The sequence below is a fragment of the Macrotis lagotis genome, chromosome 1 (genome assembly GCF_037893015.1).
Source record: "Macrotis lagotis isolate mMagLag1 chromosome 1, bilby.v1.9.chrom.fasta, whole genome shotgun sequence".
Lineage (NCBI taxonomy): Eukaryota > Metazoa > Chordata > Mammalia > Peramelemorphia > Peramelidae > Macrotis > Macrotis lagotis.
Window position 1 is genome coordinate 23,696,376 of NC_133658.1, and position 19,097 is coordinate 23,715,472.

Below are 19,097 nucleotides of genomic sequence, written 5' to 3' on the forward strand. Positions count from 1 at the left end.
TAAAACCCAGTCTGTCAGCACAACCTAGGAGTAGCCCAGATGCAACATCACTATGATATTTAATTCTAATTATATCCAGTGCCTTTTCTTTTCAAGAAAAAAATAATCAAGTTAAATTGATAAGATTCTTGCCTCCTACAAGCCTTTGGTATCTCTCTTTTCTTACTCCTGAATCATCTTTACTCACTTATTTTTTTGCCATCTTCCCATATGCCTATTTATATGCTGAAGTAGTAGGTACTGAAATAAAGGTTTATTTTATTTGGAAAGTCTTAGTGAGTTCATAGAATTTCTCAAGCACTTTATCCTCTCCAGAAGATATTCATAGTAGTCTTTTACAGATATTTATTATATGTTTAATAGTATCTCTGGAACATACTAGGGGTTTAAAAGGCTTGTTAATTGATGAGCTTTCAGTTACTTGTTGCTTTTAAATACATGCTAAAACTAACTCCTTTATTTGCCTCTCCAATGAGGACCTTTTGTCTTCTGGTCTTGTTTATATCAACCATGTCAAGACTGATACAATTCAAGTTTTCTTGATATTGAAGAACTCTGTGTTGCCCACTCCTAACTTCCAGTCATCGCTGCTATGGTTAATTGTGTTCTTTGAGCTCAAGTGTAGGTCGAGAGAAATTACTGCTCTTAGGAAAGCATATGTCTCCTCCCCAATCTGGGCCCCCCCAGCAACATGGTATGGTGACTTAAGCATAAGGTTTCCTGTCCTCACCACAGATGTTTTCATCCCATTCATTCCCATAAGCCCAGATATACATACCACCATACTTGGTTACATACCACCCCAGCTAGCAATAATAGAAGGCCAGGGTCTGAGCACAGTCAGGACCTGAGAGGGTGTGAGAGGAAAACATAAGGGTTACATTTCCTATTGGAGAATAATGAAGTATAGAGGATGAGACCTTGGATGGTGAAAGTTACTTAGCACCCACAATGCCCTACTTTTTACTCTTTCAGAAGCAACAAGACCTGAAGTCATTGCTTATCCTGACTGTGAAGCTGGTTCCTTGCACCTGCTCTCAACAGCAGGGTTAGGGCTAGAGGAGAGGGAATTTGGAGACTGGAGTTCATCTGCGTGGGTCACCAAGAAAAAGTCCTACAGATCCTAGAAAGAATGGGTTGTAGACTCCTCCAGTTGAGAATCCAGGGGAGAAAGAGGAGGAAGGGACCTTTAATCCCTTGGCTATTCTTTCTGGCCGTGTTTGCTCTAAGGGAGACCCAATCAGGTGAGTCTGAGGAAATAGGGGGAGTGGATGTTGACAGGAGGAAGGCCTCTCCAAGTAAGTGAATCAATCATCAGCATTATAATCCTCTGCAGATAAAGAATGGGCCTTGAATTTAGGAAGAGCTAAGTTCAAATCCCACCTCTCTATGACCTTGGGCAAGTTTAACCTCTCAGTGCCCTGGATAGATCCCTAAGATTACAAGTCATAGAATAGGTGCCAATCTACAATAGCAGAGGAGGTTTCCTCACTGGAAGTTTTCTATACCAGTGAAATCACAACCCAGATCCCCTCATCCCTTCATCCCCTCAAAAAAAAAACAGTAATGAGTTATAAGTTGTTAATAGAATCATAGGAATTCTAGTTAAAGGTACCTAAGAAATGTCTAATCTAACTCTCATCTCTTTTAAGTGTGCTTTTATTGAATTTTTTGGTTTCACATCACCGCCATCTAAAAATAACATTCAGTTTCCCTCTTCCTGTGCCCATCCATGTCCACATTCACATCCCAACATTCAGTTGCAAACATTTTATTTATATCAACGTAGAAAGTGTTGTTGATGTTGTTTAGAAATTTCTAGTCGTGTTTAACTCTGTGGTCCTTTGGGGGGTTTTCTTTGCAAAGAGACTGGAGTGGTTTGCCATTTCCTTATCCAGATCATTTTATAAATGAGGAAATTGAGGCAAATAGGGTGAAGTAACTTACCCAGGGACATTTGGCTAGTAAGTGTCTGAGGTCAGATTTGAATTCAGGAAGAGGAGTCAGTGGAAGAACCAGAATTTGAAGGCACATCATCTAACTCTAAATCCAATATGATGACTACTTTCTTCCCTCCATTTTCCCTAAAAGTCCCACATTCTGCCATCTCTCTTTTTCCTTGACTCTGCATCATTTTAGATCACTATAATTTCCATTTCAATGAACTTTGAAGTTTACAAAGAACTCCTTCTCATATGTGATAGTCAAGATAGCATTGTTGTTGTAATTATTGAGTGATTTCAGCCCTTTGCACTCTTTATGACCACATTTGGGGTTTTCGTGGCAAAGATCCTAGAGTGATTTGTCATTTTCTTATCCAACTCATTTTATAATGGAGAAATTGAAGCAGAGAGGGTTCAGTGACTTGCCCAGAGGCCCACAGCTAGGAAGTGTCTGAGGGTAGATTTTAATTCAGGTACATGAGTCTTCTTGACTTCAAATCTGATTCTTTATCTACTGCTCCATGCAGTAGATAGCATAGTGGAGGAGGATGTGTGTGTGTGTGTGTGTGTGTGTGTGTGTGTGTAGTGGAGAATGAACCTTGGATATGTAGTCAGAGTACTTGAGTTAGGATTAGTTACTCATCCTCACTTAACCTCAATTTACTTTTCTATAAAATAAAAGGGTTCGACTAGGTAATCTGATCAACTAGATTCCTTCTAGCTCTACATTTATAGTGAAAATATTTTCCCCATTTTACAGATGAGAAACTGAGACTCAGAGTTTAAATGGTTTGCCTTGGTCACAAAGGTAATGAGTTCAAGTCCAACATTCTATCCATTAATTACATTTTGATTTTCAAATATAAATCACTGTATGTATACCTTACATAGTATTTTGAAACTTCTTTACTTTGGTTTTAACCTATAATTTAATCAGTGCCAAAAACTTCCAATTTGGGAATACACTCTGCTGATGTGAGGAGAAAATGTGTTTATAATTAATAGTCTTTGAGAGTTGTCCAGACTAGAGAATGGAGAAGAAACTTGTTCAGGGTCACAGAGTCGGTCAATATATATTAAAGGCAGAACCTGAACCCAGGTTTCCTGAGTCTACAACCTCTATTCACTTTTCCCCACTGCCTCTCTGCTCTGTAATAGTGACTTATCATCAATCTTATTAGTACTCTGTTTAGCTGCAGGGGGATACTTTCAGTCCAGAAGGATATATTTAAGGGAGAAAACTTATATACTATGAAAGAGTCTTGAGAATAGTCCCTCAAAATCCACTTCCAACTTTCTCTCTCTCATTCTCTGCATACCTCCCTCCTAGAGTCTTCCTCTAACCCCAAAGATAGCATAGGGTTAGTAAGAGGAAGGAGTGTGTAGAATTGAAAAGCCACAGATTACTTCTTTATAGACTCTTCCTCTTCACTCCACCCTAACTATACTCTCCATCAGGAAATGAAAAGGATAGGAAGGGATGGGTGGGAGGACATGTCTGGACACCAAAGTCACGCTCTCTGTCAACTAGCCCTCCATAGCCTGGAGACCCAGTTCACTGCCTTGGCCATAACTGACAACCTTCCAGACATCATCTTCAATGTGTGGGTAGACAGCCAGCCCTTGTTCTCCTATGATACCCAGAGCAAGGAACTGCTCATCAAACTAGGTTGGGCCTACCCACCTTTAAAGAACAGACTGATGGAAAAATTGAAAAAGCAGCTACAAAAAGGGGGAGAGGATGATTTGCGGCGTTTCTGTGCTTACTGGATGATCTCTTACAATGAAACCTGGGGTGAGTTTCCTCCACCTCCTGATCACCCTTTTCTACCTTCCTCCCCTGAAGAATGTCAAGGCCTGTTCCTAGGAGCTTGGCTTAAGGGTCTGAGTTTTCTAGCAAATGAACAAATGTCCCCACTCAGGCCCCCACAGAACATTTTGCCAATTGCTTTTTAGAAGGGTCTCATCCAGCTTCTTCCTTTCCCCCACAGAAATTCAAACAACCCAGGTCACAGCTTTCTGTGAGCTGGATGGAGACATCCAGGTGGACAGCCAAATGAGGATTGCTTTTGATGGTGAAACTGTCTGCCAGTTGGATGAGCAGAGTGAGGGATGGGTGACCAAGAAGCCAGAAGTCACCAGCTTCTGCAATTATTTGGAGAAGAGCATCCAATGGGACAGGCTACTAGTAGAAGAGTGTTCAAAATTTCTAAAGATTGTTCTGGACTTCTTTCACTTAAAGGAGAATGGTAAGTCCCCGTAGTTCCCTTTTCATGTAGAATCACATGAAGTTGAGAGTGGTTGTAACTATTAGCAGTCAATGGGAGATTCAAATATAACCGAATATAGCCTTTGAGTTTCCAAACTATATAGATAGAAGCAAAATCAGTCCCTAACCTCACATTATAATGGGGATGTATGGATATACAAGATACATGAATAATCTCAAAAGGGAGAGAAGAGGGGCACTTATAAGGGGAGAGATCAGAAATGCCTTTTACAGAAAGTAGAATTTGAGCTGCATCAAATAAAACCAAAAAATCTAGAAGGTGTGTACATGAGTGGATGGGGGGGGCGGAGAAACAAAGAGACAAAGACAGAGACAGAGAGATAGAGTGAGGAAAGAAAGAAAGAAAGAAAGAAAGAAAGAAAGAAAGAAAGAAAGAAAGAAGGAAGGAAGGAAGGAAGGAAGGAAGGAAGGAAGGAAGGAAGAAAGAAAGAAAAGAAAGAAAGAAAGAAAGAAAGAAAGAAAGAAAGAAAGAAAGAAAGAAAGGAAGGAAGGAAGGAAGGAAGGAAGGAAGGAAGAAAGAAAGAAAGAAAGAAAGAAAGAAAGAAAGAAAGAAAGAAAGAAAGAAAGAAAGAAAGAAAGAAAGAAGGAAGAAGGAAGGAAGGAAGGAAGGAAAAGAAAAAAGGAAGAAAGGAAGAAAGAAAGAAAGAAAGAAAGAAAGAAAGAAAGAAAGAAAGAAAGAAAGAAAGAAAGAAATTTTTGAAGAAATAAAAAGACCATAGTCACTGAATAGAAGAGAATATTGAGGAGAATAAAATGTAAGAAGACTAGAAAAATATGAAGGAATCTTATTTTGAAGGTCTCCAAAAGTCAAACAAAAGACTTTCTATTTGATGTTAGAAGTAATGGGAAAATATTAAATATCCACTTATCTTTCAACATGACAGCCACTTCCTCCTCATTTGCTTCCAGAGCCCCCTGAGGTGACTGTGTCTCGTCATGATTCACAAGATGGCAGGATCACCCTCTTCTGCACTGCCAGGGGCTTCTACCCCCACCCCATCTTGCTACACTGGGAAAAGAATGGTCAATTGGGCATATGGGGACAAGAGAACTCCAGTGGTACCCTACCCAATGCAGATGCCACCTTCTACCTCCAAGTCTCTATGGAACTCCAGCCAAGGGATCTTGTAGAGGGTTATACTTGTGTTGTAGAGCACTGTGAGCTAGGGATGCCTGCCATATACCCAGGTAAGTGACTTGTTGAGGTGTGCAGTGAACCCAAGGGCTTATGAAAGGTCTAGCAAATGGGTTGTATGGGGAAGGGGAAGGGCATGAAGATTATGCAAATTCACATATCTTCTTAATAGTTTCATATTTGTTACTAAAGAGGAAGGGGCTCATAGGGCAGAATGCTTCCAAGTTTCCATTAGGGGTAGTCCCACAGAAGAGACCCCACCCCCTTTTGTGTCTATGCCTCTGCCTTCCCTGCAGTACCCAGGAAAGTCACCAGAGGAAAATCCTGGGAACTGTCCCTAAGAATCTCAGTCACTATCATTATGGTCCTGATCTCAGCTGTGGCCTTCATCATATGGAAGAAAAAAAGATGCATGGGGTAAGAAAAAGGAGGACAAAAGGGGACAGAGAGAGCAGATCAAAACTAAGGAGGAATTGTCATTTCCAAAAGCAATCTAAGACCTGGGAAGATACTTCTGGGATATATCAGGGATACTTTTTTTGCTGTGGGTCAAGGGGAAGTCAACCACATGAATCCCTCTGCTGAACATCGGGGGAAAGACCAAAAGCAGAGGACCACCAAGCTCTGATGAATTCCAGTGTTTAGGAAACCACTCCCTCCTAGCCTGGTGGGGGAAAAGAGACTGTTCTAAGCTTTACCTTGTTCTTTACCCACAGAGAGAGTCCAATGTGATGATTGCTAATCCAGGAATTCCCATTGCATCATATGCCATGGTCCTCAATATTATATCTCTAGGTCTTTCCACACAAAGGGCAAAGTCTTTTTTCTATGGTTCTATGGTTCTCTCTAATTCTCTCTATCTATGACACAGGCCATAGGACCCAGGAACACAACACAGAAGGTAAGAGAGAAGAAGAGAGGGGACCAAGGGAAGAAAGCTGCAGAATGAGTGGATGATGAATGAATGAATGACAGAAAAGGAGTTAATTAATTTCTATTCCTAGAATTTAACAGAGTGCTAGGGATAAAAGTAGAAAAGAGAGATAGTCCCTGTCATATAAGATTCAGCTGCAAAGTAAGTACATGATAAGACCTAGTGGGTCCTGAGGGTAGAACAGTAGGCAAATGGTAAAGTGACTTTCTTGTTCTAGAGGAAGTAGAGACAATCAATAGATATAATATGGATATATCAGAAATCTAAATGAATCTGAAAAAATTTTGTACAAAGAACTATAAAAAAATAAATCTCAAAAGGAAAATAGCAGAATGGGAAGCAATGGAGTGACCAAAATAAATGATGAAAGCTGACTGATCCCAGGAATAGAAAGATTTGATTTGTTTCTTTAGTTTCTAGGTATCATTAAAAGACAGAGGAAGTATAAGTATTGAATGACCCTAGAGGAAAATGTACTCTTACAAAGAAAAAAATTCAAATTACAATCTTTTTTTTTGCAAGGCAGTGGGGTCAAGTGGCTTGCCCAAGGCCACACGGCTGGTGTCTGAGACTGGATTTGAACCCAGGTACTCCTGACTCCAGGTCCAGTGCTTTATCCACTGTGCCACTTAGCCACCCCCCAAATTACAATCTTGATATATCATTGTATATCTGTTAATCCAGCAAAGTTAGACAGGATTATATTTGTTAGGAGAGGCAACAAGGCACCTGGGTAGATAACTGGCTTCAGATCAGGAAGACCCAGGCTTAAGCTCTATTTCAAATACATGTGACCCTATTTGATGTTAATGGTTGTGTGACTCTGGGTAAGTAATTTCACCTTTCAGCATTTAAGACACAACTCTAAGACAATAAATTTCAAAGGAGATACCATTTTGCATTGATAGAGGTAATTTGTTCTTTCAGGAGTTCCCCATATCAATGACAAGTTCAATTCTTAAAAAATTATTCTATTACCTCTAATTTCTTTATCAATTTAGGGTTTTCAGTATGTTTTCTAAGCAACAACATATGATGAATAATTCACATATATTATGTGAAGAACCTATGATTTCATTGACATAGAGTTCATCTATAACTTAAAGAAGGGCCCAAGGCTCAGAGACTTGTCCAGGTTCCCACAGCTAGTAAGTGTTGAGAGGAAAGATTTCAGTCAAAGTTTTCCTGATCCCAAGTCTTCTGTATCAGCCATAATGCCATGTTGACTCTCTGCAAGTACTAATACCCCCATTTTGCAGATGAAAAACTGAGATCCTAAAGATATTTGACTACAATGATTATTCTACAAATGATGAAAATAAGACTCAGAAAATTTAAGTGACTTGCCTAAAGTCACACAACTGGGTCATGGAGATGTTCACCCAGGACTTCCTATGCCTAACACAATGCCTATAATTTCATCTACAAAGGCAACTCCCAGTGTGGAAATTCCCTCTATCAATGAAGATCCACAGAGATCTATTTCCAATAAAGAGCTAGTTTCTCTAGGGCAGTCAGATACTAAGTAACTTGCCCAAGATCATATGTGTCAGAGGCAAGACTTGAATTTAGATTTTTCTGACTCAGAGATTACCCTGTTACTATTAGGGTCATAGCCATACTTTCAGTTGCTACTCCTTCTTCTCACTTACTCTCCAATATGTCCCTTTCTCTCTAGTGAAATAGCCACTTCATGACTTCAGGCCCTCATTATCACTCAGCAGAACTGTTTTCAATCAACCCTTAATTAATTTCTCTACCTTAAGATTCTCCTCATTCCATGATTCCTAAAACAGCTGTCCAACAATGCCCCTGTCTTATTCACTCAACCCTAGTGGTTCTCTATTATCTTTAGATTCAAATGTAAACCCCTTTGTTGTAGCACTTAAAACTTTTCTGATCAAGCTGCCCTTTCTTATCTTTCCAATTTTTGTATGCCTTCTGCCTGTGAATCCTACATTGTTAGTCCACTTGCCATTCCTCATAGACTGTCCCATGTCTCCTGTCTCTCCTTGCCTGTGTACTTGCTGGTCCCTATGCTAGAATGCTGTCCCTTCTCACCTCCACTGGTAAAAAATAGTGATTCCATAGGATTTTGTGCAGATGTGAAAAGGGCATGTCTGAAATCTATAAGTAAACATGGAAGTATAGGAAATACAGTCCCAAAATAACTGGATCAAAAAGAATGTAAATGTTCTACAAATTGGGGGGAGGGGAGGAATCATGTTGTAGAGACTGAAGGGAGACTTGGGAGAACTGGATCTGAATCCCACTTTAGTTACATATTATCTGTGTAACCTCAAACACGTCATTTCTCCTTCTGGGTCTGTTTTCTGATCTAGAAAATTACAGAGCTAGACTAGATGGTCTCGAGTGCTTTCCAGGTTTGCAACAGTCTATTGAATAGGAAGAGCAAGATTAACCCCACCTTGAAGCAATTAAGACAATTATAATGGACATGACAAGCACATTCTTATTAAATCACAAGAACACCTCTAAGGCAAATTATTTAAAAATGTAAAAGATGTATATCAAAATGTGAGAATGTAAAAAAAAAAATGTTATAACACCCTTGGCTTTTTTTTTTCCATTGCTGTTTAATCATTCCTGCCTTTAATTATAAAATTGTTCCTTGTCAAATTGGAGCAGTGCTCAGAGCAATTTGGTTCTGTTTCCCCTTATTTAATCAAGTAAAATCTTTTGGTTTATGTGACTGTGACTCGGTCTGGTTTTGGACACTGGAAAGTATATGAAAAATTAGAGGTATGTAAATAGAAATTAATCTTCAATACATTTTTTTCTACACAGTTGCTTGGGTTTATATTTTTTAAAGTAATTAAACTATAAAAGAATTTGAGTTGTGCTGAGTAAAGCCAAGTGAGAGTGGAGTGGGAAGTGAATGGGAACCATAATTGAAAACAAGATGGTGTCCACCTGTAGGCTGAGAGGTAACTTTAATAAACTGGTAGCCACTTCAAGTGGCTAATAATCTTTAGAAAATTAAAAGGTGTAGAAAAATTCTGGATACCCTCTTGACAATGTGCCCATAGAGAAAAAGAGTGGGGGCAGCTAGGTGGCACAGTGGATAGAGCACCAGCCCTGGAGTCAGGAGTACCTGAGTTCAGACCTCAGACACAATAATTACCTAGCTGTGTGGCCTTGAGCAAGCCACTTAACCCCATTGCCCTGCTAAAACCTAAAAGAAAAAAAAGAAAAAGAGTGGCATGGTATATGGAGGAAAGCCTGGAATTTCTTTTTTAAAAGAATTTTATTTATTTTTGAATTTTACAATTTTCCCTTAATCTCGCTTCCCTCCCCGCTCCAAAGAAGTCAATCTGATAGTCTTTACATTGCTTCCATGCTATACATTGATCAAAATTGAATGTCTTGAGAGAGAAATCATATCCTTAAGGTAAATATATATATATATACATATATGTATATATATATATATAAATAAGAGACAGCAACATTACATAATAAGATAATGGGTTTTTTAAAATTAAAGATAATAGTCTTTGGTCTTTGTTCCAACTCCACAATTCTTTCTCTGGATACAGATGATATTCTCCATCACAGATACCCCAAAAATTGTGCCTAATTGTTGCACTAATAGAATGAGCAGGGCCATTAAGATTGATCATCGCCCCCCATCTTGCTGTTATGGTGCACAATGTTCTGGTTTTGCTCATCTCGCTCAGCATCAGTTCCTGCAAATCCTTCCAGGCTTCTCTGAATTCCCATACCTCCTGGTTTCTAATAGAACAATAGTGTTCCATAATGTACATACATCACAATCTGTTCAGCCATTCTCCATTGATGGCCATTCACTCAATTTCCAATTTTTTGCCACCACCAACAGAGTTATGTATAAGTGATGTTTTTACCCTTTTTCATGATCTCTTCAGGGTGGTTCAAAGGGTATGCACATTTTTATTGCCCTTTGTACATAATTCCAAATTGTTCTCCAGAAACGTTGGATGAGTTTACAGTTCCACTAACAATGTATTAGTGTCCCAGATTTCCCACATCTCTTCCAACATTGATCATTGTCCTTTATGGTCATATTGGCCAGTCTGAGAGGTTTGAGGTGGTACCTCAGAGATGCTTTAATTTGTATTTCTCTAATAAGTGATGATTTAGAGCAATTTTTCCATATGACTATGGATTGCTTTGATTTTGAAAGCCTGGAATTTCTTAAGAGGATATAGATTCCTAGCTCACTCTCAAAATCCCTGGGCTATTAGCTGAGCTACTTCTCCTCTCATGGCCTAACTTTCTTTCAAATGAGGAAGCAGTACTAAATGATTTGGAAGATCCCTGTGACCTTTACATACTGTGACTGAAAAGGATCATGCAATATAAGTGATTCCCCAAAAATTTCCCAACTCTATTTTCTCCTTTCTCATTTCTCCATTCCCAACTCATTTTCAGTGACTTTCACTCATGCCTGAACGGTCTCCCTCCTCATCCTCAGCTCTTGACTTCCCTGAATTCTTTCAAGTCACAGCAAAAGTCCTAGAAGCCTTTTTTAAATTCCCCTTACTGTTAATGCTTCCTCTCTCTACTGATTCTCTTCTATTTATCCTATTTGTAACTTGCTGATACATAATTGTTTGCACATTGTCTTCTCCATTAGATTCTCTTTGAGAGCAAAAATAGTTTTTGTTCCATTTTGTATCCCCAGTTCTTAGCACATTTCATAAATGCTTGTTAACTAATTGAATAAGATTCCTGAAGACATCTGTCCCAAATCATCCTTTTCACATGATGAAAACGTTAAACTGGCAGGAGAGGATAAGGTGAGATAACTGAGACTATAAAGACTGAAAACTACCTTAAGGAATAGGGAATCCCTGAAAGCTTTCTCTCACCTGGACCACCACCATTCTTCCCTTAAGTCCATTTAATGTTTCAGGGATTACTGGTTAGCAGCAACTAGGCCAGATTGGACTGATCACTTGGGGAGTAGGAGAGAGCAGAAGAGAGTAAGGCTGGGGAATAGAAGAGAAAGATTTGCTAAGGAATGGAAGAGAAATAAACTAATGTAAATTCATAATAATAGCTTAGCCCAAAATAATAGTTAGCCCAAAGAGCATCATCTTACTGATTATGATAGTAGCAATTTATATTTCTAGAGCTTATGAGTGGCAATGCAGTATAGACAATAAAAGGTTGGCCTTGGCACCCGGGAGATCTGGCTCTAGCACATTTAATTACAGAATCTTGTAGTTGTAAAAGATTTGAGCAGACATCTAGTCCAATCCATGCCTGAAAGGAATACCTCGCTGTGGGAACATAGGAAAGCCAGCAAACTCAGTTTCCAGACAACTCTCTAAAATAAGCAATAGAAAAGTTGCTTCCACAAAAACAGAAAGGTTCCATTCTAGGAGATCCCATTTGAATGAGATCCAAGGGTTTTAGAACAAAACCATATAGCTAATGCCTTAAAGTTGAATAAAATATATTTGACATATCAACCCGAACAGGTCAATAGGACTAGAATTACCCAGATTTTACAGAAGAGGAAACTGAGATCCAGAGATTTTAAATAATCTGTAGTTAGTATGTATCAGAGGATGTTCTTGAAGTCAAGTCTCCTAACATAACAATGAGTGCCCTTCCCATAACACCATTCTTTCTTTTTTGACAAAGGAAAGTTAGGCTACAGTGGGAGAAACTCTAACCACAAATTATATTGCTGGAAAAACACCTTAGGGTTTGATGTGATGTATGGTATTGGGGATGTCCTGGTGTTGTAGCAGGGGTTAGTGGGCAAGAGATTTTTAGGAGCAGGAAAGAGGATTAGAAACTGTCTGGGATAAGGGCTGTGTGGAAGGAGCAGGGAGATAAGAAGGTTTCTATTTTTGTAAAGGCTACTGCTATTTCTATGGGCTAGCCACTATAATAGAGCCCTAAGGTCATAGCTCCGACTGCTAGGAATGGGGTGACCAATAAATGTCTTCTTCAAGTTTAGCTAGCTAGCTCTGCCTCAAGGACCAGGTGATCTGGGTCATGTTACTCATCAGTTGTATTTTTTGTGACTGTAACTCAATTCATAAAAGCAGCATATTATAGTAGAAAGGTTTTACCAGACCTGCCCAGATTAAAGCAGATTAAAATCTTGGCTCTTCTACTTACTCCCCAGGTCATCTTGGACAAGTCACTTCACTTCTCTGAGGCTTTCTTCATCTGTAAAACAGGGATAATGATTCTTGGATAGGCTATCTTACAGGGTTGTTTGGAGGAGTGTTGTGCATGGAATGGTGAATTCATCACCATGGAACTTGGTATCTGAGAAAGTAGCAAGGAAATTAACAAACTATATAATTTCCAGGGGAAGATGGTAATGTCTTTAGGATCTATTAAGTAGGAATGGGAAGTTCAGGAGTCATTCCTTTGACCATTATAAAGTTGGGACTAAGGAAGTTCATCAGTTTCCCCAAATAGGACCAGATGTTAGAGTTACCACACTGAGGGAGAAAAGAGAGAAGGCCTGGGGGAAGGGCAAACAGGATGTAATCACTTACTTGTGGGAACCCTGCCAACTGTCAACAGAATCTGCGGTACCAGCTGCAAGACAAAGAGGAGTTAGAGTTGTCTCTTAAGGTGGAAGAGCTTGGATTCTATCTGCTCAGCCTTGTCCAGCTCCTCTGGATCTGAAGTGTCTTCAAATGATTATGATCATGTTCCCCTAAGGAAAAAACTTTTAGGATCTAGAAGGAAAAGGGAAATGTAGTTAAATGACTTCATTGAATAGCTAAGAAGTAGAGATTCAGAAGGATGAAACCTCAAGAAACTTAGAATTATTGAACTAAAGAGTAACCTGATCTTAGTTCAACCACAAAGGTACAGCTCTCTCCTGGGCTAGTTAGTCCCTACTTCCATCTTCCTCACCCATAGACCTGGCTTTGCTCTTTGTCTCTACCATGCTGCCTGCAGAAGACATATGGCATTCTATCCTTATCAGTCAAACCTTACTCTTTCTTCCAATTCTAATTGGAAGATCCCTTTCAAACCCCTCTAACCAACTTCCAAGTTCAAAATTATTTAGTGATTTAAGAAAGAGAGGTAATATTTTAGGCACCAAAAGCTCTGAGTTCATCAGTAATTCAGAACCACTACCCTAAATCTGCATGAAAATTCTGTTAAAAAAAAAGAAGTGCAATTGTTCTCAAGTGACTGTATCGCTTACTAGCTGTGTAATGCTAGGAATGTTATTTAATTCTCTGAATCCGGGTTCGTGCATCTGTAAAACGAAAATAATAATGCGTACGATATAATTTAGCCCACAGAGTTATTTTGATAGAAAAATTCTGTAAGCCTTAAATCAACCTAGATATATGAGCTATTCTAGTTTACAGAGTAAGAAAACTGAGGCTCTCAGAAGTCACATGATTTGTCTGAGGCTATATATCCAAGAACTAGCAGAGGTGGAACTGAGTCTCAGTCTTCAGACTTCAAGTTCAGCATTTTTTCTGCTAGATTATGCTACTCGCTCTTCATGTTTGTTTCCATCTAGTGGACTTCCAGGCGGCAGGGGATTACTATCTTGCTGATCACGTCAAATTGCTTCCAAAAAAGTAGGATCTAGGATAGAAGGTCCTGTTATTGAATTTAACATTTATATAGATTGTAGCTAGAGGACACAAGTCAAAAGGCACAATCCGTTATCCCTAGTAAATGGTAAATCTTTCAAAATTGTTCATTCCTAGCCCCACTGACAAAGGTTTTGATCACTCTAAGTCTTTTGAAAGCACTTTCTCAGACCTTTCTTTATCATTCATTGATAAACCAGAGAAAAGGAGTCTCTCTGTTGTCGTGATTTGAGGCTGTGAAGTCTGGTCTTGAGACTGTCTCTATCTTTGTCAAGATGAAATTAACAAGCCATTTAAAATAATTCACCATTTTGTTGTTTAGTCATCTTGCCCAATTCCTCTCTCTCTGATAGTATTGCTTTCACTGAAGAGTCAAGCATACGTAACATTACGGTGAGCATTCCTATTTTGTCATATCCTTACTACATCAAGATCATGGTAGTTCCCACCACCACCACCACCAATTCATTTGCTAGCATTTACGCCTCCCTTGAATTGCTTTATATTCACTTTTCTATGTCTCACAGCTAGGTGGTGCAATGAATTGAGCACTGGTCCTGGAGTCAGGAGGACCTGAGTTTAAATCTAACCTCAGACACTTAACATTTACTAGCTGTGTGACCTTGGGCAAGTTACCCCTGATTGTCTAATGTTCAGGACCATCTCCAGTCATCCTGATCCATATCTGGCCACTGGATCTAGATGACTCTGAAGGAGAAAGTGAGTCTGGTGACCTAGCACAGCTCCCCTTCACTCAAAGCCAATTCATATTGTCATGGCATCACCTCCCTGATGTCATGGTCTTCTTCCAGAACAAAGACAAACATCATAATATGTATGTACTTACCTATCTGTGCACATGTAATATCCCCTACCTCTGGTAGAATGCAGTCTCCTTGAGGGCTAAGACTTTCATTTCTGTCTTTACCACTACCATTCCAGCATTCAATGATGGTGCCATAGAAGGTGCTTTAAAAAGAAAAAAAATCTTTTCTATGAGGAGAGATCAGTAATGATTATAGGGGGGCAGAGATCTCCAGATAGAACTTCTGAAGGACCTGTCCAAGGAAACATCACATTGCGTCATTTTTTTCCAATTCAGATCAGACAAGGGAGACAGAGGTCTATAGACAGTGGGGAGAGGGTCTAACCAGAAAGGTGCTCCACAGAGCCTTCCAACACTGAGAATATACTGAGTCCTGCAGATATGACCTAGGGGAAAAAGTTCTGGATCCACTAGGGTGGATTGTATGGGTAGACAAAATGGGTTTTAACTATGCCAACCAGAACTGGGTCACAGATTCAGTGTGAATCAAATACAGACATATGCTTATTAATGATGGACCGAGGTAAAGAGCAGTTGTTAATCTGAGGCTTTATACAGGTGAAAGAGTGAGAACAATCAATAATCTATGATTCTGACTCTAAAGTAAGGACTCAGATATAGCTCTTTGTCCTCTATGTAGCCTAAAGCTGTATAACCAAAGCAGGTCAGGTCAGTGGACAGTTTACAGTTCTTTTGTTCTGAACTTATTGTTAGCTGTGGCTTGAGTCAGTAGCAGTCTACTGGAGATCCAAACAGAGACAAATCTGCTGTTGTATTGCCCAGGACAAAATCCAGATCAAGAGTCTGCAAAACTCAGACAAAAAGATCAGCAATCAGACTTGGCTCAAGATTTGATTATTTTAAGTGCACTGAAAACTTATATATTCCCAGACTGAGCCACCCCTAAGATTCTTTTTTTTTTTTTTTAGTTTTTGCAAGGCAATGGGGTTAAGTGGCTTGCCCAAGGCCACACAGCTAGGTAATTATTAAGTGTCTAAGGCCAGATTTGAACTCAGGTACTCTTGACTCCAAGGCCAGTGCTCTATACACTGTGCCACCTAGCTGCCCCTCACCCCTGAGATTCCTGAAGAACAGGAATACCTAGAGAAAATAGTAGCCAAGTCAAGAGAATGCAAAACAGGACCAAGTAAGGTTCATACATTCCCTCCAGAGGAGCACAGATGCTGGACCTAAAACGTTGTCTAAGCGTAGGAAGTAAGACTAAAAGAATTAATAAGCAGACAAAAAATTATCCGAACATAAGATAATAGGAATGTCCATGACTCAAAGCCAGGAGAAAATGAGTCCAAAACATCGGCAAGAAAAATCTCAAAGTCAAACCCAGAATGGACATTAGTTCCACTAGAATTCCTTGAAGAAATTAAACAAGAGGGTTTTAAGAGTTTAAAATGGCTTTATAAACTGAGGGTGCTAAAGTAAAGAATTTGGGGAAAAGTAGAGCAATGGATAAAAGAGGTAGGAAAATAATCAACATATAAGCATAAGAGATATAAAATCATAACTAAACAGACTCCTTAAAACTTTGGATGGAATAAACAGAAGATAACTACTCCATGGGATAACAGGAAATATCAAAACCAAGTCAAAAGATTAAAAAAAAACAGGAAAAATGTAAAGCACTTGTGGAGAACAGATCAAGGAAAGATAATTTAAGAATCACAGGACTACCTAAAAGTCATGATTAAAGAAGAGCTTGAATATCACTTAGATATCTAGAAATAATGAGAGAAAACTTTTGAGATTAACCAGATGGCCAAATGAAAAGGAAAAACTCCATTGGTCACCTTCTGAAACAAAGAAAAAAAAATTTCCAAGAATATCAGAACTGAAATCCAAAGCAAAGTAGTGTGGGTAACCATTAAAAAAAGAATTCAAGTACCAAAGAGACAAAGTTAGCAATACACAAGATTTAACAGCTACCACCATAAAGCAGTTGAGAACTTTGAATATGATATTCTGAAAAATAAAAAAGCATAGATTTACAACTAATAATAAACTTACAGAGCAAAACAGTATAATTCTATAACAAGTTTAATGGAGCTTTCATAAAATAGAAAACTGCTAAATATTCCTGATGAAAAGATCAATGCTATGAAGAAACTTTAAAATTTAAACACAGGAGTCAAGAGAAATCTAAGCAACTTAGAGATTTTGGTCCATCTAGATTCATTATAAATATTGCTTCATTGTCTATGGTGCCTTTTATCAAAATGTAGTTATCCTGTTTATCTTTTTAATTAAATCTATTTTAATCATAACTTTGTCTAAGATCATAACTATTACCCCTGTCCTTTTTTGCATCAATTGAAGCATAATAAATCTACTCCGAATCACCATTTTTAACTCTCTCATTCTTGAATGTTTCTTGCAAACAACATATATTTAGATTCTGATTCTGCTATACATTTTCATGATGGGACTTCAAAAGTTGATGGGGACAAAGGGATCAAGATTGAGAACTATGCCCTTATATCTACCTTACTTACTTACTTACTTACTTACCTTACCTTACTTCCTTTACTATTTTCACTCCTTAACATGCTCCCTCCAAATTTTCCCTCTCTGGGGGAAGCTAGGTGGCACAGTGGATAGAGCACTGACCCTGGAGTCAGGATGTCCTGAGTTCAAATTAGGCCTCAGACACAAAATAATTACCTAGCTGTGTGACCTTGGGCAAGTCACTTAACCTCACTGCCTTGCAAAAAAAACTCAAACTTTCCCCTCTCTCCTCATCTCTACTAATGAAGGAATCCCTAAAGAGTCAATCAACAAGTATTTGTTATGTGATTAATATATGCCAGACCTAGTAATATATGCACTGGTGAGACAAAGAAAGACAAAAATTTCCTCTGTCCTCAAGGAGATCACACTCTAATAGGGAATATTACAAGCACAGAACTATGTACATACAAGAGACTTACAGTGTAAATGGAACGTTATCTCAGGAGAAAGGTGGTGGTGGTGGTGGTGGTGGTGGTGGTGGTGGTGGTGGTCCTTCAATCTTGAAGATAATCAATGACATTATGAGGGTAATGTCTTGACTCACATGTGAATTGGATTTAAGTGAATTAGAGCTGTGCAGTCTTCGGCCTCACTTTCTCCTTCAGAATCATCCAAGTCCAATGGCAAGACAAAAGTCAATGAAACTGGCTAAGTCCTCCAGAAGGAAAGTATTAGTAAAAGACCAGGAAAAAACTCCTACAAAAGGTAAGATTTAGATAGAGTCCAGAAGGAAGTCAGAGGGCAGTGATAAAAAGGAGGGAGTTTTAACCAGCACAAAGGAATGGAGTCAGGAAGTAGAAGTGGAAAAGTATGTGATATGCCTGTGAAAGATGACTCATTTTGGACACCTATTCAAACTCCAATTGGTATTAGTCAGTTCATTATGATTCTATAGGAGATAATGATTGTTAGCTATATTCATCTAGTAATATATATTTAGTCAGTCATCTAACAAGAGATAAAAGAATAAACAATATGTCAATTCATATTTTATATAATTCACATAAGAATACAGGTTCTTTTGTACACTCTAACAGCAACATGGGAGTGATGATCCACCTTGATGGACATGCTCATTTCTTCAGTGCAACAATCAGGGACAATTTGGGGCTGCCTGCAATGGAGAATGCCATCTGTATCCAGATAAAGAGCCGTGGAGTTTGAACAAAGACCAAGGACTATTCCCTTTAATTTAGAAAAAAAACCCTGATATCTTATTGTCTAATCTTTCTATCTCTTATACTTTATGTTTTCTTTCTTCTCTCTCATCACACTCAATTTGGATCAATATACAGCATGAAAACAATGTAGAGACTGACAAATTGCTTTCTGTGGAGGGGGGGGAGAGGGAAGTAAAATTGGGGGAGGAAATTGTAAAACTGAAAATAAATAAAATCTTTAATTAAAATTTTAATTTAATTTAAAAAATAGAGGTTCTTATAGGAGGGCCACTGTAATAGGCCACAAACTTAAAGGTTACTTGTTTACCAGCAATGAAGCTTAGTTGCATAACCACAAGAGCAATGGCATGGATATCTCCATCCTGTTTTGCTCAAATTCCATGACCAAACTAAGCATGATCAGCATGTATAGAAAGTCCCCCCAATTTTTTTGAAATATTTGTATGACTTGTACCATTTCCTCTTGCCCATCCTAAGGAGGAGTCCATCTATGTTTTGACCAACTAGTCAGCAAAGATAATGCCAGCTTCTTCCAACCTGTGACCCTGCTGATATAACATTTTTATCTGATGTATCATTTTTGGTCTGTAAAGCAAGATTTCTCAACCAGTGGGATTTTGTACTTTGAATAGTCTCTCTCTAGAATGTACAAGTATTGAAACTGGTA

General features: G+C 38.7%; 1 protein-coding gene across 1 annotated transcript; it reads left to right on the forward strand.

Annotated features, from left to right (window-relative positions):
- Window positions 1–1,132: 1,132 nt before the first annotated feature.
- Window positions 1,133–13,889, forward strand: LOC141520521 (major histocompatibility complex class I-related gene protein-like). Its single transcript, XM_074232483.1, is given in 8 exon segments — window positions 1,133–1,244; window positions 3,475–3,738; window positions 3,935–4,192; window positions 5,143–5,421; window positions 5,665–5,765; window positions 5,767–5,785; window positions 6,240–6,269; window positions 13,825–13,889. Coding segments are annotated over 8 exon segments (1,128 nt in total).
- The last annotated feature ends 5,208 nt before the right edge of the window (window positions 13,890–19,097 follow it).